The sequence below is a fragment of the Balaenoptera musculus genome, chromosome 15 (assembly GCF_009873245.2).
Source record: "Balaenoptera musculus isolate JJ_BM4_2016_0621 chromosome 15, mBalMus1.pri.v3, whole genome shotgun sequence".
Lineage (NCBI taxonomy): Eukaryota > Metazoa > Chordata > Mammalia > Artiodactyla > Balaenopteridae > Balaenoptera > Balaenoptera musculus.
Window position 1 is genome coordinate 55,789,329 of NC_045799.1, and position 23,962 is coordinate 55,813,290.

The window sequence follows — 23,962 nt, forward strand, 5'->3', positions numbered from 1 at the left end:
CCCAAATGAGCATGAACATCTCTGTCTTAAAACATTTCAAGGGTAGGGGGAGGGTGGCAATTATGAAGCAAAGGAGAGGAAGAACAGACAAAGAGAGCGCTCCCCCCGCCTACCATCCTAATGGCACCTTTTCAGGGCATCTGGCAACCTCATGCAAATTCAAACCCGTGCACAAATGCAAAGAATAATTGCCCGTTAAAGCAGTTGTATATTTTTATGGCTTTGATGCAGAATCTGCCCCCCTGTCGGGTTTTGCATCTGCTACTCTTCCATCTCTCCCAGAGCTCTAAAACTTTAATATGCAGTTTATAACCCTCAAGTATTTTCCACTGGTTTTGTGTATCTTCTCTTGGGATTTCCGGGCTGCTGAGATGATCTCATTTGTGTTTATTTTCGAAGGTAAGCACCACAATCCTAAAAGAGACGGCGGTGGGGCGGGGGGGGGGGGGGGCGGAGATCACGTGTTCCTCACCGTAAATACATAACGCAGAGCTCGTCGGAGGTGGGAGGTGGGGGCTTTGTCTTTTCGGGGAGACAGGCAATAAGCAGTTGACACTTTGGTAAATGGCCCATTGGGCGGGGTTGATACACCCACACATCTTCTGTTTAAAAATGTTGATTTGCCTTGATAGTTGAGCACCTCACAGCACGCCTCTGGTTACATTCCTAAAGTTTCCGTTTCATTGAGTTCATTGGCGAAGAACTCCTTATTGCCGAGAACTGAGATGGCTACTCTGCTAACCTCCTCCCAATAAGCTCTGGATGTAAATCTAGCTGAAGGTTGGGAGTGGGTGGGCTGCGGGTGTTGACGTGTCAACAAGATGTGCAATTGGTATTTGCTCCAGAAGCTCTTGCCGTGTTTTCTTTGAGAGAAACTCATTTTTAGCTTATGAGTTAAATCCAATTTTCATTGCAGTGATACCAGATTTTTCACTTTGATTCATGCTGGATCAGGTTTAAGAGGAAACCTTTCCAGTATAATGAACCTATGTTTTCTTTTTTCCGGTCCCTTGTCTCCCTCATGCCAAGAACTAAGGATTTATTTGGTATCCACAAAGCATCCTGAATACTTTCCATTGTTCCCCATTGATGGTCTGTTTACATGCTTATTAACTTGAAGTTCAACTGGAAAAAAAAAAAAAAATCAAACTCCAGCGTTGGCCTTCAGAAATGCCTCTAATTTGGTGTCTTTTCTTTCTAACATTGTTCTTTAATTAACAAAGAGGCATTTACAAATATTGGAGAGGGTGACAGGTGGATGGCTTTTATTAGCATTGATTTACTCCATCTCAGAAGTGGAGGGGACATTGTGAGTTTCCACCTGGCATTTTGCATTGGATTTATTAAACATTTATTGCCCACTTCCTGGATCCAAACTCCTGAACTGGGGTATTGATAGAGGACATGATAGCTCAGCAAAAGAGACGTGTCACACTGAAATATAAGCACATAATTAAGATGTCTTCTTGTTACTGAGCCCAAGTCCGTGTGCTCAGTGCACAGTGAGGCCGGACAATACCTACATGTCGGAGTTTGGAGCACAGGAAGGTTTATTGCAGGGACATGCAAGGAGAGGGGTGGCTCCAAAAACCCCAAACTCCCCAAATGGTTTCAACAAAGCCAAGGTGAGGGAGGGCCGTGGCTGGTTGTTGCAGACTTCTTGGTGTCAGAATCCTTTGTTCTTGTAGCTGTCGGGTAGGTCAGGTCAGGTCAGGATGTTCCTGTAAACCTCCAGCAAGACAAATGTTATTCTCTGTTTTGAACTTTTTTATCTCTATATGAATGGGAAAGTGTTATACCCTGAAAAGTCAAAGCCTTGAGAATGGGCTATCCTGTCTATTTCGGGCTCTAGACAACATTCTTAAATCGAAGCAAAAGTAATAGAATACGAAGGTTTAAGTGAAAGAAACAGATCTAGCATGGAGTCAGACTTATTCTTCCCTATTACATTCTTTTTACATGGTTCAAGGATAAAGCCGTTTTGGTTTTGTTTTAATCTATATCTGAATCATCTTAAATATTCACTTCACATATGCAGTTAACCATGATCTATAAGCCAACACACCTGGTAGGCAAGTAAAAATAAATAAATCAGTTCCTGCCATCCCATGTGAGTCTAAAGGAAGCTTGACAAACAGTTGTGGGTTTTTTGCCGTTGAAATTGACCATTTGGCAAGAGAAGAGAGCCACGCTGTCCTAAACCAGCCATAGGGGAAAAGTCCTCTAATGGAGATGGGGAGAAACAGAAGGCATGGCTATAAGTCAGGCAAGTTAGGCATTATAACGATTGCTATTTTCCATTGTTCCTTGTTGCACACATATATTGCATGCAGAGACTGAGATTTGCTGGGTTTCTAGGGAATGCTGTGTGGGGTTCCATGAAGGGAGGAACGTGACAGAGTTCCTTTTACAGACCAGACAGGCATCACCTGTCTGGGGAAAAAGTTTGAGCCCTGCTTTTCCCCCAGAAGTAGAAACCAATCTCCATACCCCGACACGGTGCAGCAGTAAACGTTAATTTAAATGAATTGAGGGTGGGCAGTAATTCCCAGTGCAGTAGGTTTATCCAAGTTGTCTCCCTTTTTATCAGAATCACACATATTCCAAGTCTGGTTGCTATTTTTGGGCCAGTACAGCACCTTCTAAGTATGGGCATAGTGATTGTTTTTATAAAGCTGAGTGAGATCCGGTGTGTTATTTGCACACTGTTTATCTGCAAATCTTGGGCAGGGTGCTTTGTATAAAGGACTGGATTATGGAAGGTGGGAGAGGAAGAGGAAGGGCCTCTACTGTCCCAGAAAGGAGACTAACGTGGGTTCACCATCAAAGGGTGTCCACGCATGGTGTTAGGTAGCTGATACCTGCGCTGTGTCAGGCAGTTTTCTAAATCAAATAGCAAAACAGATGGCGAGCACTGCCCTCATGGAGCTTGCATTTTAGCAGTGGTGAGAGTCTTTTTCCTTCTGTTACTTGATCAATCAAGTTACTTGATTGCTAGTACACCCGGGAAGGTTCATGGCAGCATTCTTCAGAAGGAGATTAGAAAATAAATGGAAGGGAGGAAGAGAAGGAGGGAGGAAGGGTGGGAGGGAGGGATGGACGCCTAATCTGGCCTCTGTATCTCAACACCGAATTAAATCTTGGCGACAGAGTTTTGGGTGAAATAGAAAAGAATAGCTTTATTGCTTTGCCAGGCAAAGGGGCCACAGCAGGCAATGCCCTCAAAATTGAGTGTCCCGACCTGGAGGGGGTAGTGAGGAGTTTTATAGTAATGGTTCAAAGAGGAGGGCGTGATCAGCTCGTGGACTTTCTTCTGATTGGTTGGTGGTGAGGTAAGTGGGAGTCGGCATCATCAACCTTCTGGTTCCAACCGGTCTGGGGTCTAGTGCTTGTGGGCAGCATACAGTTAACTTCTCCCACCTGGCAGGGGTTTCTGTATCTGCAAAACATCTCAAAGATATTGTTATATGTATCCCTTGAGGGGGAACCAGGACTCTGCCCCAAGGCTGCACTATTGATTCTTGACTGCCCCTCCCTTGTCTTCCCAACCCCTCCCTTTCCTGATTAGCAACTGTTTGAACCTGCCTGTTGAAACTCATGGAAGGGGACACAGAAAGGCTTTTGTGCCCAGGAGCCCCACAGGGTCCTGCTTATTTTCTGGAGGAAGGAAGGGAGGAAGGGAGGGAGGAAGAAAAGAGGGAAAGAGAAAGGAACATTCATCCATCACGGTGACTAGCTAGAGACTTCCTAAAGAGACCCCTTGGCCAGCTCTAGACGGCAACAAGAAAGGGATAGCTGAGAAAACCATCCATCTGGGAGACTCACGTGCCTTCTCCATGAAGCCCCTGTTACAGTGGAACCTCCTTATTTTACCTAAGGGTACTTGGCCTCCCAGGAAGTTGATGTGCAGTCCTTCCCTTGTTCCTTTAACAAAATAAGAATCCCTCTAATGGGCCCTGCTTGGAGCAGCCCAAAGAGCCTGGTATTAAGACCTGCAAATCCCTTATCCTGCATCGAGAAGGATATTTTCTCCCTGCAGCAAAGGGGGTACGAAGTGGCATCCTGGCTCTACCCTTCTAGCAGCTTGTGTTCCCCTCGCTCTACTGCTGAGCTTCTGTTTCATGTTCTATCTCAACATCTAAATCCTCCAAGAATTATTGTAAAACCTGCTTGTCGCTGAGAGGGATCTTGTCTGGCTCACTCCATGCCGTAGCCAGCGATAATGAATGGGTCAGCGTAATTACTGTGTCTCCTCACACAGGCAGCCAGCTGTTCTGCCAGATTGTGAACTTTTCATTTGCTTTCTTTCAAAATCCAAGGTGTTCCTCTGAAAACTTAATATTTGAACTGTGGCAAGATAGCGCCGGAGTCAAAGGCACGCTTGCTCATTTTCTCCCCAGTCCTAAAGCCAACATCTCCTATCTCATGACTCCTGGGCTTTTACGATATTAGGACTTCCCTGCTTTTCCCATTGAGGTTGACACCTCTTTGCAATGTCAAGAACAGTAGTTGAAACACCAGCCAGGAAACATGGGTGGTGAGGGCTGGAGAGCTGAGAATTAAGTACTGCTGTATGATTTGTCTTGAACGACAATTAAAAAAAAGAAATAACCTGGATGGTCTTCTCAGACATAAATAGAAAGATAAAAATCATTCTGGCTTGATTCTACCACCCTAGCATTTACCAGCATCATCACAGAAGGATATGGTAGAATCCACGAAACCGGATAGCTGCTGGCCATTCAAGAACACACAGAGAATTCCAGATGATAGCTAGTCTGCCTTCACTTCCGGGTCAAGGGTTATATTCCACTCCATGCAATTCCATGAATATAGAATTGGGAATGGCTCCTGTGGGAAATCCCACTTCCTTCTTCTCCCCGCCCCTTGCCACCCACATGCAGCTGCAAACCTACTCTATCCAAGGACTCTGGGAGTAATGGGAATTGATGGGGTGAAGGGCTTCTACTCTTTATTTCTTTTCTTTTTTTTTAATTGAAGTATAGCTGATTTACAGTGTTGCATTAATTTCTGCTGTACAACAAAGTTATTCAGTTACATATATTATATATATATATCAATACATTCTTTTTTTAGTATTCTTTTCCATTATGGTTTATCATAGGATAGTGCATGTAGTTCCCTGTGCTATGCAGTAGGACCTTGTTGTTTATCCATTCTATATATAGAAGCTCGCATCTGCTAACCCCTACCTCCCACTCCATCCCTGCCCCAGCCCCCTCCCCCTTGGCAACCACCAGTGTGTTCTCTGGGTGGAGGGCTTCTACTCTTGAACGTGATAGCGGGGAGGGGAAAAGCCCTTCTCAGCCATTTGGGTGCAGGCAAGTTTAACATAATACGAAATACAACACCCTGTGAGAGGCTAGGTATTCAGCAAAATAGAGATCCCGGCAGAGGGAAGCTTGGATATGCTGAGTTAACTTGGGGAAAGAGCTTCCTTGGCTGTGAGGCCTCTCTGAGCCTTTATGGTCCTATGATGCCAAGAGAAGCTGTGTCCTTCCCAGCCTTGCCTGTTGTTACCACCACTTTCTGAAATCCCAGGGGAAATGGAGCAGGGGAGGCAGGGCTGTAGATGGGGAGGAAAGCCATCCCACCCTGGTTCATATCACCTGTCTCCCTCTCTCTTGAAATCCTCAAAGCTCCTGTTAGTTAAGCAGGATGAGGGGAGAGAATGGAACAGGGAGAGAAAGTTCCCTGGATAGTCTGTCAATCATTTGGCTGGACCACAGCCCACAGTTCATTCACTTGTTCATGCATGTAAGTCATCTAGAATCTACTGTGTCCAATTTCTAGAACCTACTGTGGACAAAATCAGGGGGCTTCTGCTGACGTGGGGGAGGCGCAGGGAGATGCAAAGATGAATGGGATATGGTGGGAGGCCTCAAGGAGCTGGCAGATGAATAGAAGAGGTAAAGGTAATAAATGACTGACTTCCCTCAATACCTGTGAGAGGTTGGGTATTCTGCAAACTAGAGTTCCTGGAAAAATGAAGTTTGGGGGTTCTGGGTTAATGATGTTAATGCACTCCCCTTACCTTAGGACTTTCTGAGCCTTTAATATAGAGGTCCTGGGACAGTATTTTCCTAAAAAAGCATCCCCTCCACGGGATTCAGTGTGGGCAACAGTGCCTGCTGCTAAGTGGGATGGGACAGGCAGGGCCAGCATGGTGAGAGCGGTGAGATTCAGTGACAGAAGGAGCAGGAAGGCAGAGGTGGTGTTCTGAAGGCTTCAGGGGCCCTGATGCGTGAGGATTTGCAGACCTCCTAGGAGGAATGACACCCCAGGCAGAGGAAACCATAAGAATTATCAGGGATCTCAAGCATCAGGCTTACTTTCCCTGCTGACTCCTCACCAAGTCATTCTGCTCAGAGAATTTTCCCCCAGGGAAGAAAACCCTGCCCAAACCCTTTCCTTCAGAGTCGAATTCCCACACTTCTCTGCAATTATGTTTGTGGTAGAAATGGTTTTATAAGCTGTATAAATGGTTAGGGGGCTGATGGGACCTTAGTAATAATTTGTTTCTTAGAGCCTGAGAGGTCCATACACTTAGGATGTGTACACTTGTCTGTAGGAACGCAGTATTTCAACTTAAAATTTTTAACAAGCAATATAGGTACATAAAGGAAAATAAGGGAAAAAAAATTAAAATGGGTTGGGGAAAAGCTATGAATAGACAACTAACATTTACTTATGAAGTTCAGCCCCAGAGATAACTACAAACACACTGAAATATGTATGCATATGAATTTGTATATATAACTGTATAAATATGCACACATATATAAATATGCACATTTACATATTCATATACGCATATGCATGCGTACATGTATATACACACAAACGTCCAGGTATATTGTATATACACATATATACATATATTCACATGCACACATGCTTATACAGATGTATGTGTACATATCCACATATGCATAGTGTGTGCTCATCCACATGTACGTTACACTATGCATATGTGCATATGTATGCATGTGGATAGATGGGTGATAGGTAGACAGATCTGAGAACGCACTGCACACACATCTTGCAATCTGTTGCAATACCTTTTTAAAAATTTAAGTTTGTGCAGTGAGCTTTTCTCCCGTTATTAAGAATGCTTTGTGAAGGTCTGTCCTTGACCTTGGGCACAGGGACCACGGGCTGAACTAGCCCATCCTCTCTGGAATCAGGCCTTGGTCTCCTCCCTCCTGCGCGCCTTTGGAAGCCTGACTCTGGGAAGGAAGCGGGGCAGGTGTCCAGCCTTGGCCTGCGGGGAGAAGGGTCCTGAGTGGGGGGCGGGGGCGGGGGCGGGTGGTTCCCTCAAAGGCAGGAGTGCCTCTGAAAGCTCTGCTGTCTCCTGTCGCCCGCAGTGCCCGGCTTCCCGTATCCAGCCGCCACCGCCGCGGCCGCCTACCGAGGGGCGCACCTGCGAGGCCGCGGCCGCACCGTGTACAACACCTTCCGGGCCGCGGCGCCCCCGCCCCCGATCCCGGCCTACGGCGGGTAAGTGGGGCAGCCCCCCGACCCCGGGCGGGCCTCCCGCACCAGCACCCCTTGCGTGCGATCTAGCGCATGCCGGCCTTGACCGCCCCCCCCCCGGAACCGCCCGGCATGCAGCCCACGCGCTTGCTGTGCAGCACCTTGCAAAGAGTCTTGAAAAATGAGTGTAATTCGTCTTGTCATGGTTGGTGCCTTTAAGCATTCTACATGTCACATTTTGTTATGTAAATTCTCTTTGAGACTGAATGCTGGAGAACAGAGAAATGGTTACAGCCCAAGACATCTTTCTGATGATTGCAAACATCTGGTGATTAAGGAGGTTGGATCACATTTGCCCTTTGAATCCCTCGGTGGAGGGACAGGAGAGTTTCAAACGTACAATTAACTGGGGCGGTCTTGCCCCCCTCCCCAAAGACATCTTGTGCTTCAAGGTGAATGAACCTTTGGCCCAGAAGAGAAAATTAGGTGTCGAGTCTAACGCGAACTCTTGAAGTTCAAAGAAATTGGAAGTGACTCATTTAGTTGGATTTTCCAAAATGGCCTTTGCCTTCCTTTTTCCCTCTCTGAGGACAGTGCAGATTGATTTGTTCCCCAAGGCCTGTTTGGTCTTTCTGTACGTGGACTTTGCTATTGCCAAGTGAATATCAAGGAATGGTGGTGAATGCTAAAAAAAAAAAATTGGTACTGGTGTAATGGACTGCTTTCTTGAAGTGCTACCCTTTCTGCCTCGCTGTTAGGGATCCTCCTAGAACATTCTGGCCCCCTGGAGTCGGAGAGAGGGAAGTCTCTAAGGCAGTGGTCCTCATGGGACATTGGGAATGTCTGGAGACATTTTTGTTTGTTGTGATAGCATCTACTGGGTAGAGGCCAGGGCTGCTGCTAAAAATCCTACAATGCACAGGACAGGACGGCCTCCCGCCACACCCCCCAACACAAAGAGTTACGGGGCCCAAATGCCAATAGTACTGCTCAAAGGAAAACTCCGCTATACCCAGCACAGTCTGGCCAGGAGACTGGCTTTCTGGTCTCTAGAAAGAATCTGGCTATATTCAGGACTGTGTGAAAGGGTTAAATGCATTTGCTATATAGCTCTGTGGCTTATCCATCTTTTAGAAAACCTGAATAAGCCTAGATCACCTCTATTCTGATGACAAAGGGAAACACTCTTTGTTCATTATTTATTCATATCTCACGCATTCCCAAGTAGAGCATTTGAAGTGTTTTAAAAACAAATGCAATGAAACAAAGTTATGAATATTAAGAAGTGAAATTTGATGAAATTATCAGGAAGGGAAAATAAAAGCAGAGAAATAAGACAATGTCCATCATTTCTTGTATTGTCATTAGAGTTGGATTAATTCTGAGCTTCTTAGTGCAATTCTGAGCTTCTACTGCGAAAAAGTTTCTAAAAATTTTTTTTATTTTTTACTTTTTTACCGAAAAGGTGGAGGGTAATAACGAACCAAGGATGAATCGGCCTTAAATTCTCCCAACCCTCCAAAACAATGCGTCTGCAGGGCCTAAGCCTTATATATCTGACTGTGTACTGTAGGAATCATTGATAGTATGACCATTATCTCCAGCCCACAGTGTCGAGCGCATTTTTAGATTCAAAAAGGCAGAAACAAAGATTTGTTATTCCCAAGGTCACATCATGAGTTATGAAGAAAAAATAAGTTACCCTTTAGGCTCATGAAAGCAAGATTCATAAGCCGTAAATGCAAAATTGCATGTTTATATCACATTAGTTTGTCTGAAAATCATTATCTTACCTTAGTAGATGGTAATTGTCGCTTTTTGGTCTATGTACCCTCAGTATATCACTACTATATTGAACAGAAAAAAATAAAATTGTATGGCTTATCCTCATGTGAACAATTTATAAAAATCTCAGAGTAACGCACCTGCTGTAAAAATTGAAATTGGCTAACTTATAATGAACTTGCTCATTGCTGGCAATAACCAGGTATAACTAATGCCGTGTTCGCCAGGGAGAGAACCAGGTGTCTCCAAGCGGTGAAGCACGTTGTTGGTGACTGCTTTGGACATGATTTCATTTTAATATTCCAGTGATCTTCCTGATCATTTTGGTTATAATGGTGAATTGTGCCTCTTCACTGGCAATATTATGGTTGGAATTCTGAAACCACACCTAGTAGGAAGAGAAAATTCTCAAGACGGGCAGAGTAGGAAATTCAGAAGGGCTAAGGGTGTGTGTGTCCATGTCTGCATGTTCTATAAGAGCAGATTGAAAAGGAGGAAATTCAGCTAGTTGCCTGGGTGTTTTGCTGGATTACAAACTGCCTGGAGTGCTTTGAAACCAAATGAAAAAGTGTGAACTCAGCATCTTCAGTGAAGGTTCCTTTCCCTTCATTGGCTTAGGCTGAAGGAGTCCCTGGGGGGAGGGGCCGGGAGGGGCAGCCCATCTTGGAAAGGAAAAGAGCTGAGCAGGACACAGCGCAGACATTGGCTGGAGTAGAGAGTGCCCTGATCTATGTTGAGTGGAAGCAAGTAGCAGAGAGGTTGGAAACCCATTTCTGTTTCCAGGATGACATTATCAGGATTCAGATGGTCCCGGGAATAGTGTGCATTTCCTGTAGCTGTTTGTCTTCAGAGTCCTTTAGTTTCCTGATTTCTAGATTTGACTGTCTTTCCTCCAGTCCAGTTCAGCTTAATTGCTTCTCTCAGCTCGATGCACTGTCTTACGCTAAGGATGCTGAGGCAAATGGCGCCTTTGGAGGAGTTTCTTACAGTCAGGCACAGGGAACACCATAGATGCTAACAATTTCAACAAATGTGATACGTGATAAGATAGGGTGTTGAGTGGACACCAGCTTGGGTTCTAGAAAGCTTCCAGGGAGAGAAGAAATCCAATCATTACCATTGTAAATCAATTATACTTCAGTTAAAAAAATTTTTTTTTAATTTAAAAACTTTAAAACCAAAAAAGAAAACGAAAGAAAGAAAATCCAGGAAAAATCCAATCATTTCCTAAATTGCCACGTTAAGCTCTCATTCTGCGATGCTCCCTCATACTCAGGGTCCCCATCTTTTTATAAGCCATCACCTAAGAAACTGCATTTATTAAGGAAGAATCTATTTTTCCCCATTGTCACCAATTGAAGACATATCTGTCATCCTAAACCTCTGTTTTCCATGAAGTATCCAATATGAATACACTGTTACTAAAATCACAACGAAGAATGTGTCATTTATCCTATGTCCATGTATAGCTTCCATTTTTTTTTTTTTTTTCTGAGAGATTGAAAAAAATCCACAGAACCTCCAAGGCCACCTTTGTGAAGCCTTGAGTGACCCTTGGAAGTATACCACATCAAGATAGTCACCCAGGAGGATTCACTAAGGATGCCCTTACATTTCCTTTTACTGATTTGGTTTTTCCCTCCACATCATGATATTTTCTGAAATTCCTCCCAGCAAGTAAAGAATGTAGGTTATGAAGAGCCCTATCTCCTCTTTCTCACATAGCTAAATAGAAAGTTATTGGGACATTAATTCATGATCACTCCTGGTGGCGGGGGGAAGGCTCTGCTTGGACCAAGGATCACAGGAATGAGAGGAAAGCCCTAGACTGGGCCAACCAGCCCCTTAGTGATTGCCAGCACTAACTGAGTGAGAATGGGCGATGAGTCAGAAAGCTAATGTCTACACAGTCTATAAGATTGTTACAACCCTATAAAGACACAGACTGTGGGGCAGATGAGATTGGCCCCTGCTCTTCTATCTCATACTGCCCTGGGTAGCTGACTTAATCTCTGCAGCCACAGTTGCCTTAGCAGGTGAGTGAAGACTACACCTGCCTCCGTAGGGTTGATAGAGGATGAAACAGGGAGATGCAGGTAAGGTTACAACTTAATCAGTTCCATCAAATGGCATGTGTTACGTGAACTGTAGCTACTGTTGTTGCTGTTGATGTGGTTATTGACTTTTTATACTCCGCTCTTTCTCAAGGGTCCCCTTTGGCTTATGTTGAGCACCCATATCTTTCCTTCCATGAGTCACGTACCCATTGGCTGAGGGACTCCTACAGTTCACAGACCTCCATTTCCCATAAGCCACAGAGATGCCTTTGGACAGAGGCACTTCAGTGGTTTATGGAATCTGTAGATCGGAAATAAAATATTAACTAGTGAACAGTCTCAGGGAGAGCTAAATGGACCAAGTCGTCCATATTTCTCCTTGCATTTGCTCCTGGAGTCTGTTTAGATAAACGGCTACCATGTCCAGTGTGTCTTCCTAGGACTCATATTTGGGAGAAATTACCCATTGGGTAGTTGTCATCTAAGGGAGCTGGCAGGCTGATGATGTGTGGATGAAGATGGAAGGTAGAAGCGTCAGAGACACATACACCAGACTCAGTACAACATCGGATGTTACAGGACACCAACTAAACCTCAGTCCTCTCCCCACAAAACCCTATGAGATTGGCCTCACCAAGTTCTTGTTCTTAATTAGTTAATTAATTCATTAACAGCACCTTATCAAGTGCCTACTATGTACCAATCATATTGTATGGGGCTAGGGATATAGAGAACCATAGGAGATTTTTTAAATTATTATTATTATTCTAAGTTAAGCACCCAGCATTTGCTATAGGGTTTTTATCTTGGCTCTCTGGCTATTTTTGAGCAAGACATTCTGTACTTTCTCAAGTCATTAATTATGTCACATGTATATACAACTTCTCAGAGTTACCAGGAGAAGTATTTTGAGGTGAATATGCTACTCTAAGTACAAGAAAGATATGGTGGTATCCCAGGAAAAAACTTCTTACAGTTGGTCAGTGCAAGAATGAAGCCCATACACAGAGCCTTTGGGAGTGCTTTCAGGTTAGGTCCTGAAGAAGCCTTTAGAACAGTGTGTGCAAACCTTTCCTTCTGTAAATCAACCATGATTTTTGGTTTTAATTTATAAATGTCTTATCCTCAGATTGTATTATCTGATGCTTGGGCAGTTTCTCGATGAACATAAACATTAGGTCATCATCACCTAGCCCCAGAATACTTTCCAGAATTCTCTTTAGCTTTTTTAGTTTTTTGGTTTTGCTGTGAATTCTTGTTTAAATTATCAGCCAGTTTTAAAATGTAACCTCTTACATTAGAAAAAAAAAGCCTCTTAATTGAGTGCATTTAAAGACAAACACTCTAAGTCAGTGGTTCTTAAATTTGGGGGGAGAAAGTGGGATGTCACAGATGCCTTTGATAATCTAATTAAAATACATATTTTCCCCAGGAAAATGTCAGTGTACATACACTGCACAATTCTATACAAATGCCAGTGAGTTTATGGACCCACCTGATATCCTTTCAAAAACAACTAGATTTGAATGCATTAAAAATATTATTTTCCACTTGGAATGGGCAGTAAGATAAAGCAGCTTTAAATAACCTTTCCTTCAAGAATGTATTTGTGGTTGGGATATATTATGTTACACAAACAGATTGTATAGTTTGGGCATCGCATGATTTCTTTCTTTCCTTTTTTTATAAAGTAAACTAATTTGCTATAGTGCAATCATTCCCTGCTTGCATTCATTCAGATATTTAACTCCTGTTATTACCTTTCTAAGAAAATGAGATGTGCATTTGCATTACGCTCTTGCAAAAGCATATTGCAGTTCCGAAGATATTACAATTACCTTTGCATGGCTAGACAGACCGCCTCTGCATTAAAATAAGGCTGCACCTGTTCAATGCATGATGGCAACTCTCTTCTCTTGTACTGGGATGTGGCTAATTTATCGATAGCTACGCATTAGACATCATCCCCTGCTTTCCTTTCCCTTCACATATGCACCTGTTTAGTGGGATTTTAAAAAAATGTTTGGATCCATTCTTGAAAACCAGCATGGGACTTTCTAAGAGCTTGCCTATAACCAGCTCCTATTTAGAATAGGACCTAGGAAGCTGACCTTCGGGGTTGTCTCAAATGTAAAGTAAAATGACACGTGGAGGTTGGTGCTCCGTAGGGCAATAAGCCTATTAGTCCTAGGGCCGGCAGCGTCAGCATCCCCTGTTACTTGTTAAAAATGCAAATTCTTAGACCCAACCTCCCCACCCCGCCATCCAGATCTATTGATTCAGAACCTCTGGGCTGGGCATGGGGCCCGGCCATCTGTGTTTTAACAGGCCCTCGAGGTGGTCCTGATGCCTGCTGAAGTTTGACCACTGCTGCCTGCCATGGCAATTAAAAATTTGGGCTGTGAAGCCAATACAAACTGGGCTAGAATCCCAGCTTCTTCGTCAGTACCTAGCTCTCTCCGTTTCACTCTCTTGATGTCCAAAGAGGCTATAATAACATTATCCGTCTCATAGGGGTATTTTGAGGATTAGGTGGGATAATGATAATTAGGTCAGACTAGGGATGGACACAGAGGAATCGCTCTCTAGGTGTGAGGGCTTGTGGCGATCATATTCGTGCTATGACTTAGGAAAAAAACCCACAGTATTGTGATGAAACTCACAGCCCATCAGGTGGCTTCGTTTCATGCAGCCAGTGATGGCTGTATCGGTTCCTAGTTTTTTGGAGTCATTGTGAAGGTAGATCACTCACCCTTTGGTTCGTTTCTCTCCAAACTGTGCAGGTGTTGCCCGTAGTGAAAACCAGCAGTCCCTACCCTGGGCGGTTTATAAGAGCAGCTAGAATTCTCCACTTCCTTTCTTAGGGAAGCCACCACAGTTGGCTGGGCCTCTGAACGCCCCCAAACTAGAAATTATGCCCTGGACCCTCTAGACATCGGACCTTGCATCGGCTGTTCCCTTTGCCTGGCTTGCTTTTCCTCCCTAGTTCCTCTTGAACTAGCTCAGGCACTGGGGTTTCTGGGCCATTCGCTGGGGTTCCCTCGCCTCCGATGCCAGCCCTCCTCCTTCCGTTACCAGGTCAGAGCGCCATCGTTCCCCTCCCCCGCAGCGGCTCTCGCGGCTGCCACCTTACATCAGTGTACCTGGCTTTGTGCCTCCCTGTAAGCTCCCTGAGGGCAGCCTTAGCTGGTGGACTTGCCCTGAGCCTCAGCACCGTGGTTGGAGTGTAGTAAGCCTTTCAACAGCAGAGGAATAGGGCTCATCAGTCAGTTTGTTTGCGTCTGTTCAAATGAGACGCCACATCACACGTTCCCTTTGGTTCTGTCCTGTAAACATGGGATGTCAGAGTCCCTGAGTAATTTTCCATGGTCCATGGTGGAGGGCAGAGCGTGACAGCCAGGTCACCCAGCTGAACAAGCCTAAGGCAAACATCGGGGCCTGTTCCTGACTCACTTCTGGGAGCTGTTGGTACCAAGAGGCTTGCCGTGGAGGCACGCAGCTGGCCACAGTGCACAAGAGCTTGTCCTGATGAAAGAAGGGGCCCTTTTCTCAGCCAGAGCTCTGCCTCAGCCAATCCTGGTCCTGTGTCCCCTGGAACAGCCCCCAATGTCTGCTCCATGATTCACAGAAGAGCAGACACAGATGGGGTCCCCCTCTACAAATATTTAGAGAAAGGCATCCCTTCCCATGTTTGAATGTGTATTAATGTTTGGTTAAATATTAATATATTGTTCACATGTGCATCACATTCTGTCTAGCCTCTTGCACTGGTATCCTAAGTCCGGGTCCAGGTTTTTGGGGTTTTATTGTTTGTTTGTTTGTTTGTTTTTGGCCTCACCACGTGGCTTGTAGGATCTTAGTTCCCTGACCAGGGATCAAACCCATGCCCCCTGCAATGGAAGCTCAGAGTCCTAACCACTGGACCGCCAGGGAAGTCCCAGGGTCCAGTCTTTTAATCTTACCCCCACTCCCCCATTGACAACAGCCATTGATGCTGAATAACCAGATGAAGATTCTACCCAGAATTGCTCTGTGTCACCTTCTGTCACCTACTAATGGCCAACCCCCCCTTTAAACTATGGGCAATATTCACTCAACAGATATTTACTTACATCTTCAGTGTGAAAAGCAATGTGTTGGCCATCAAGCGGGATAGAATGTCGAGAAAGCTATTGGGTGCAACTTTCAGGGCGCAATGAGCCGCCTACACAAATGCCTTTAATATTCGACCAATATTTAAAATTGTTGGACCAAGTGAGGATTCGAGGACCGGAAAACGTGATGCTGGTGTTCACAGGAAGGAGGAAAAACTCCGCTTGGCGTGGCCACTGGATAAAGCTCATAGCGGTGTGATATTTAATTAGAACTATGTTGGCAACTACCTTGCTCATCGCTTTGCACACATCACCTAACTCAGTCCTCCCTTGACGTGGGCACTTACCTCCTTCCCCATGTCACAGATGAAGAAGTGAAGCTCAGATAGCTTAGGTCATTAGTCCCAGGGCACATAGCTGCTGACTGCTGAGGCTGTGACCCAGATGCCCGTGTGTTTCCTCTCTAACTTGGCTCTTGAATGGTGCTCTGCTTTTGGATGAGGTTATCAGGAGATAAGGCTTCCCTGGCACAAGGACCAGCACTTGCAAGGGCGTGATGTCATGGAGGAATGGACAGCACTGATCTGATCGGCCTGAATGATCAGCTCTGGGCCCAGTCTTGTTGGCTGAGGCCAGCCCTGCCTTCCGACCCCCAACAGGCAGTATCTTTTTATGTTGGAAATGTTGAAAGAGAAATCAAAGCCTAGCTCAGGATGCCACTTACCTCGGTATCTCGGATTAGGGTTTGACGCTGCTTGACAAGTGCTCTTGTGAACCGGAGCCCCTTTTCGATCCAAATAAAAACAGCTGAAAGCGATTCCTACTGACCTCCTTAGCATGTGAAATCCCTGCCCCGTTTTTAAAGATGATGGTACTTGGGGTTTAGCCAGTCAACTCTGGAAAGCTCTGAGAGGCACACTGCAGTGTTCTCCAGCAAACCAGTGTCACTGCCGTGTGCGTGTGTGCATGTGTGTGTTGTCAAGTGTCTCCCCTTGGCTCTCGATATGCTTGGCTTACCTGCGGGTCCACTCTGCTCCTGAAACCTGCTGGAATCCTTCGGTAATCAAAGTCCTGCTTCTGTTAGGACTGCAGCTCCATTCGACGGTGGGGCGCAGTGGAGAATTTGCGGTGGGGCGCATTTGACAGAATCATAAATCATCTGTAAACTCCATGGGAGGAGATCAGGGAAGGTTATTAATAACAACTGCTGTCCTTTGGAAACATGCCTTAGAAACCCGCATTTTTGTACTTGAGATGTCCTGGGATCTTCACAAAGGCCTGTGAGGTGCGCAGGCCACATGGGATCCTCATTAAACCCGTTTTAATGCTTAGGAATTTTAAGTCGGTTTCCTAGGATCACAGAGCTGTGAGCTTCTTTTCCTGGATATTTCACTCGAGGTAAACCAAAAAACTTCTGGAAAAGTCCAAGATCTTTTATTTACCCCGTCCTGTGAAGTCCCTTCTCTCTGAGATGACTAAATGGATAGCAGTCAGAGAGCTGCTGTGAGGTCAGGCTTGTTCAATCATTATGTGGGGTTCTGCTTAGTCTGGCTATAATTTATGTGAATATACACACAGACATAGGCATGTACACACATATGACTCATGAGCCCGCATACACACAGATGTGCAGACACATACTACTACACACATCATATGCACATTATCTACATTCATATACACATGCACACACATGCACTTATACACATGTACATGGTATACACATGCACACACGTATGCATTTACATGTTCAAAGTAACACACACATTCATATGCATATATACGCACGAAGCACACCCATATACAAAAGCACACATATATTCTTGCACACACATCTACACACCTGTTCACACACCCGTATTATTAGAGATATTCTCCTACATGTACCATAAAAGAGGGGCACATGGAATTACCAAATAGAATACTAGAGTGTGAAAGAGTATAGAAGAAAATTTCTGAAATCGTTTGGATCGTGCAATGCCCCTGAGGTCATTCAGCTATAACCCGTATTGAAAATGTGCCATCCATACCCCTGCTCTTACCAATCATATATTTTAAGCAGATGATTTTTTTCCGGGGGGACCTAGATGGTTTGGCTGAACGCAAACCCCGATCCTCATATCTGCGTGGGTCACTTAAAATAAACGTGAATCCTCTTTGCATTTCTGCACCCCTCCGGAAAGATTGGAAAGTCTGGTACCCAGCACGCCACCATGTCCTGATTCTGGGCCGAACACCGAACCCCAGCCTAATTTTCTCAGTCTGATGGACTGCCGTTGTCTCCAACCTCCTTAACCAATCTGAAAACGATCCTCAGTTCCTGTGTTTTGGATCTTGTGACCAGACTAACTTTGCCAGTGCAGGGGTTGGTGTGTCTGCATGGGGAAATGCACTAATATGAATGTTTTTCTTTGTGTGTGCACCCTTGCAGTGTTGTTTACCAGGATGGATTTTATGGTGCAGACATTTATGTAAGTATTCATTAACGTGCATGCCATCCTTGTTTCCTCCCGAGTCATTCTTTTTACAAGTTTGCTGCAAATTTCTCTACTGGGTGCCGCCCATTTCCTCTTCCTGTGAGAAAGAGTCCAAAGGCGTGGAGGACTGAAGGCCTGCTCATGATAGCCGTCGTGCTGTTGAGTGAGTGGAATTAACTCCCTGATTAACTTCAGAATAAATGCAAAACACCTTCCCAAAAAAGATGACATTTTTTCCCATGTCAAATGAAAGACCCTCCTTCAAAAAGAAATCCTCTCTGAAGTTCTCAGTATGGTCTGTGTGTTTTCAATATAATATGTAGGATGACAGCTGTAGTTACCAGCTGTAGAGGGTGAAAAGATATTTTCATGGCTGATGTTTTGGATGTTTTCTTGTAAACATATTTAATTGTTGATCACTACAGCCCTAGAAAGATATTTCTTCCCCCAAACCCCATTTCTCTCTCTCTCTCCCCCATGGATGATTTTAGCAAGAAATATCTCCTAACAAAATACAGACCAACTTGAGCATTCAACTCTTATTTTTTTTCAACTCTTTATTCCTTCCATTTCCCCAAAACAGTTACCTGATTTAGAATCATTTGTCCAATTTAGAATTGTTTGTTTAATGGTACCACTTTATTAAGCTTTTCACTTTTAGGGAAGAGGAGGATGTGTCTCATTATGGGGCCATAATTAAATTTACCGAACTTGATCTAGAGGTAGTTACTCACCCGTGGTATGATATTAGCAGCAATGTTTTGAAAATGACTTGGAATAAACACAATTTAAAAGAAATGGGTGGGGTTGGAGGGTATTTTCTAAATCATACCATTATTTTTATTACGAGGGACCTCAAATAAATGCAGTGGAATCGTATTTGTTGTTTTATAGATTAGATAACAAAGAAAAATGTAACCATATTTCTGATCAAATTGAGGCAATTTACTAGAAAATAGGAAAGACACTAGTTATTTAATTTCCTTCCTTTCGAATTTCAAATAATTACAATTTTGAGGCAGAGTATTAATCTCCATCAATGATGAACTTGGGTTTTATTATAATTGCATCAAGTACATTTATTATTATCTGTGGGTTAGGTTTTTTTTTTCCCCTCTTAATGAAATGAAAGAGCAACCTACATGTTCCTTATTCACCCAGGGAACAACCTATTTGCTTCTTGTGTGTGTAGCTCCGTCCACTCCTTCTCAAGTCCTCTGTTTCCGAACTTTGAGTCTATATCATTTTAAATAGAAAAGCAGGCAGGGGCTAAACAGGCTGGACCTCCTCCACATCCTCAGATAACCCATGAACCCAAACATCAGTCTATATACCCTTCCCCTAGGGTAGCCTCTGGATAGAGGATGCAAATGGAGGGAGTTAGGACTTAGTTTAGGACATTTTTTTTTTTTTTTAATTTGGGAAACGGAGGAGAGTAGAGAAGGGATGGAGAAATTAGAAAAAAAGAAAATACACAGAAAGGAAAACTATCTTCATCAACACTCACCCAAGGGGGGAAAAAATGTGGACATTACTAAGCCTAGCTAAAATCAAACACATTACAATTATTAGCTACCATTTATTGAGTGTTCCCTTCTCTGTAAAATGACAATAATTTATTGAATTGTTTGTAAAATGACAATGACTTAATTGAATTATTAATTTGTGCTGTCCTATGGGTAGGTCAAATTGGTGTCTTTTCCTTGCCTCATAGATTTTTGTATAACAGGAAGTAGAAGCTTCCTGAAGGTACAGGCAGTAGGAGCCCACAAATAAGGAAAAAGAATGGGCGAGAGTAACGGATAGAGAACGTCTGCATTGGTTGAGACCAATGAAAATCCGCTAGAACAAGGCAAGTAGAGAGACAAAGGGACTCAGAAGAGAGCATCCAGACTAAGGTGGAAAGAGAAATTCCATTCAGGGAGAAAAGCTCCAGAAAACTCCCTTTGTGCTTTTGGTTCCTTTTGGGGTTTTTGCTTCCCACTGGGTGAGGTTTGGATGAACAGAGTTGCGTCAGTAACTTCAAGTCCTGAGTTTCCTGGTGTCAAGGCTTAGAAATCTGTCCCTTTTGCCCTCATCAAGCCACCCTACTAGCCAAAAACATTTATATATTCTTCCCACTGTTCATATTATCACGATAAGATTTTAAGGAGGCAGCTCCAAACAGGCAATTCGGTGACGGAAAAGCTAACTGAAATATAAAGTTTTAGCTTTGTTTACGCAGCACATTTCTGTCCTCCTTCCAGGAAGGTAGCTTTTGGAACACTTTGCTCTGCGTCCGATGGCAGCTTTGGAATCTTGCTGCATGGGTGGTGTATGTATGTGGGGGACAGTGATGAACTAGACTGCCCCCTTAGGGCAACAAACCAAGGGCTCCTAGATGGACTTAAGTTGATTTAAGGCAAGAAAGAATATGAATATTTCCTGCACTCTAAAGCTTATGGTGCAGGATTCATCCTGGCCAGAAGTATGTTATAATCTTGAATGTGCTATTTCAAGCTGCTACCCCTACCTCCTTTTAGATGCTGGTATGATCTGATGACTGGAAGTGTCCCCTGTGCTCCATTTTTTTTTAAAGAAATGATGATTAAAGAGGTTCATAAAAAGGCACGCAAGGTTCTATTTTATTTAAAGGAAGTTTGTGGCTTGCTCGTTTGATCTCATTAAAAATAGTGCACTAGCACAGGGAGATCAGCTCGATGCCTTGTGACGACCTAGAGGGGTGGGATAGGGAGGGTGGGAGGGAGACGCAAGGGGGGGTATGGGGATATATGTATATGTATAGCTGATTCACTTTGTTGTACAGCAGAAACTAACACAACATTATAAAGCAATTATACTCCAATAAAGGTGTTAAAAAAATAGTGCACAATAAATAGGTCTAGGGTCATCCTGAGAAGACCTGGGACATGTCTTAGACACACTGGTCCCCTCTAATAGGTCTAAACCAGTTATTTCTTTTTCATTTTATTGGGCAGAGTAATACGCTTCTGGCTTTGGTTACTTTTAAGGAAAGTAAGGGGAGGCTGCTCTCCAAATCTTCCTGCCCCGATCATCCTCAGCCTTGACAGTGGATCAGAGCAACCCAGCAACTATAACAGCGTGGGTACCAGAACGACTGACCTTTTGTACATACCCTGCTTTCTCCAGCTCCTTCTCCTCTTTGTCGTCCAAGGTCCCCATCCCTCCCACCTGATGGTGGAGCCCTCTGGCATCTCCCAGTCCTGCCAAAGCACAGAGGATTTGGAAGACCCGCAGGATCCCTGTAACTAGCAATCCCCCTTACCTAGAATTAGCTCCTCTTAAACTTTTCAGGGAAGAGAAGATTGAAGAGAGAGAGAGAGAGTGATAATCATGGACACCCTGGAAGTGCTGGAGGCAGTGGATTTGTAAGAAGATGCTGTGAGGTAGAAGCTAAGGTTCAAAACCAGGGACGCTCCTTTGGGCTGAGTGCAAAGAAGAATCATCTTACTCGGGAGCCCAGCCCTGCAGGGGAAATGCTGTGTGTCATGCTCAGGCCCAGTGCAGATGGCCACACGTCAGAGGACACAAGGGGTTTCTGAGTCAGCAAGGAGGGTCACAAAAGTCATCACCTGGGTCCCTTCTACCTGAGGACATACTACATACACACACACACACACACACACACATACACACTTTTAGTATTTCGAAAGGTAGGAATTGAGCTTCCATCACTAGCCTATCAAACCTACAAATTCACTCATTGTTTAGTGGTACCCATTTCCATAAATTCTTTTGAATTGAAAAGTGGGCCATGGCACAACATTGTAAATCAACTATACGTCAATTAAAAAAAGAAAAATGGGCCAAGTTAATGAAAAAATGTATAAATAATAGGAGAGGCGATACATGGGTATGATCAACCATTTGAAAGTTGAAGGACCACGTCCCCGGGACCTGCAAAGCAATCCATTAGATTTAGGGGTGAAGCTAGAGATCTCATAAGGCCGCATCGATCAAGGAGCTGAAAATAAGGGTTGCTGAACAGAACTGAACCAAGACAAGTGTTTTCACCTGCTCAGGGAGATAGCAAAGAATATGGCATTTGATCAAAAGATAACTATTGAAAATGGAGAGAAGGAAATGTTAATAGAGCTGTTAAAAAAGATCTGAGAAACTCTCAGTAGGAACAAGAGTAAGAGAGTAGAGTTCTGGGCACTGGGAAGAAGGGAAGAGAAAACGGGGAAGCAGGAGGGGAGAGAGAGCCAGAGAGTGAGAGGAAGAGTGAGAGAGACAGAGAGATGGTATAGAATAATGGTATCTTTTTTTTTTCTTCTTTTTTTTTTTTTTTTAGGGCTGCGTTGGGTCTTCGTTGCAGGCTCTCTCTAGTTGCGGCAAGTGGGGATTCTCTTTGCTGTGGTGCGCGGGCTTCTCATTGCGGTGGCTTCTCTTGTTGCAGAGAGCGGGCTCTAGGCGCGTGGGCTTCAGTAGTTGTGACATGCGGGCTCAGTAGTTGTGGCTCATGGGCTCTAGAGTGCAGGCTCAGTAGTTGTGGCTTGTGGGTTCTAGAGCGCAGGCTCAGTAGTTGTGGCGCATGGGCTTAGTTGCTCCACGGCACGTGGGATCTTCCTGGACCAGGGCTCGAACCCGTGTCCCCTGCATTGGCAGGCGGATTCTTAACCACTGTGCCACCAGGGAAATCCCGATGATACAGACTGTAAATGTTAACCTCGCTCCCTTTTATTAGAAAAGCCTTAAGCTTTCTAACACTCAATGCAACTGAGAGGCTCCCTAGTGAATATGTCTGGATGAGATTCCAGTGCATTTCTGCATCATGCCTAAATCCCGTTATAACAAGGTTCTGGGTGACACCATGACTTAAATACAATTATTTCTGAATTCATGTCACTCTGCTGTCCATAGATCTTAAAAAGGTGTCCTCATTTCACTGATGTTTGAGCTCAGGACAGAAGTGTCAGTAGCATTGAAAGGTGGGAAGAGAAAATTCTCCAGATAAAAACCCCAAGTGTTTATTCCTGAGATCCTGCTTTCAGGATCTGAGCCAGCTGGAGGTCGGCATTAGGCTGGTCAGTAACGATGGGGGAGGCAACAGCCCATCCAGAAGTTAAGCACGTCCTGTGTAAGAGACAAGACACTCAGCCGTTACATCATCTCATTCCCTCCGCACATGGTCCTATCAAGGAGCAATCTCATTACCCATTACCCATCACCTCCATTTTTTTTTCCCCCCAGAGGAAGAAACTTTTTTCAGAAAAGAGATGAAATTATTTGTTCAGAAATCTTCACTGTCACTGGGGTTTGAGCCCATGTGATCTAATTGCCAAGTTCAACCCTTAAGCCCTGGGCCAACAGAATAACACTGTTGTCCCCATTGAGCAAACTTGAGAAATGCAGTGAAAGAAAGGAAAGGGGGAGGGTGAGAAGTGAGGGGATAATGGAGAGTGTATGGGGTGGACAAGCCACAGGGAATAATATCTGTACTTGAAACATTCAAATAAGAGAGAGAGAGAAAGAGAGAGAGAGAACTTTTACAGGTGTAGTTCCATAAACGTAGATTTTAACTTAAAAAGGAAGGCTAGGTAGAACTAAATTGGAAAGAAAAGCCAGACTATATAAAAAATATATATTACACACACACACACACACACACACAATGTTTCTAGTCATATATGTTAAAAGAAGCTTTGATAGCTTCATTGTGATTCATTGTTTCATGAAATGCAATTGTGTTGTGTTACTACATGAAATTAAATTTTAAAAAATATAAAGCCGTTGATACAGTTATGGTTGCTACTGTGCTGTCATCCTAATTGACTCAATCATTAGGCATCAAAGTTAAATCCTCAGGTGTTCCAGAGAATTCCAATCATGAGATAAAGAGATAAATGTGAGCGAGTTAACTTGAACTATTGAAATATGCTTGGTAGGGGAAGAAGCCATGAAAATATCCTTTTTTCTTCTTTAAAAATAAACACAGGTTATAACACAAATACAGTGAGTGCGGTTTGATCCCCAGCCCCACCGTCTTGATACTCTCAGTTACAGAGATTTTGTAGCTAAAAAAGGCTTG

General features: G+C 44.0%; 1 protein-coding gene across 19 annotated transcripts in view; it reads left to right on the top strand.

Moving 5' to 3' along the window:
* RBFOX1 (RNA binding fox-1 homolog 1) overlaps positions 1-23,962 on the top strand; it is a 1,497,346-nt gene that overhangs the window by 1,431,710 nt on the left and 41,674 nt on the right. For 13 of the 19 annotated variants that reach the window (XR_005016505.1, XM_036826202.1, XM_036826206.1 and 10 more), the window contains one exon: positions 7,389-7,521. Coding sequence is in view for 16 of the 19 variants with exons in the window: in XM_036826202.1 (XP_036682097.1) it covers positions 7,389-7,521 (133 nt within the window). In the remaining 3 variants the exon portion in view is untranslated. Of the gene's footprint in view, positions 1-7,388; positions 7,522-17,864; positions 17,905-23,962 lie in introns of all 19 variants that reach the window. The other 6 variants (XR_005016506.1, XR_005016507.1, XM_036826196.1 and 3 more) reach the window with 1 other exon arrangement.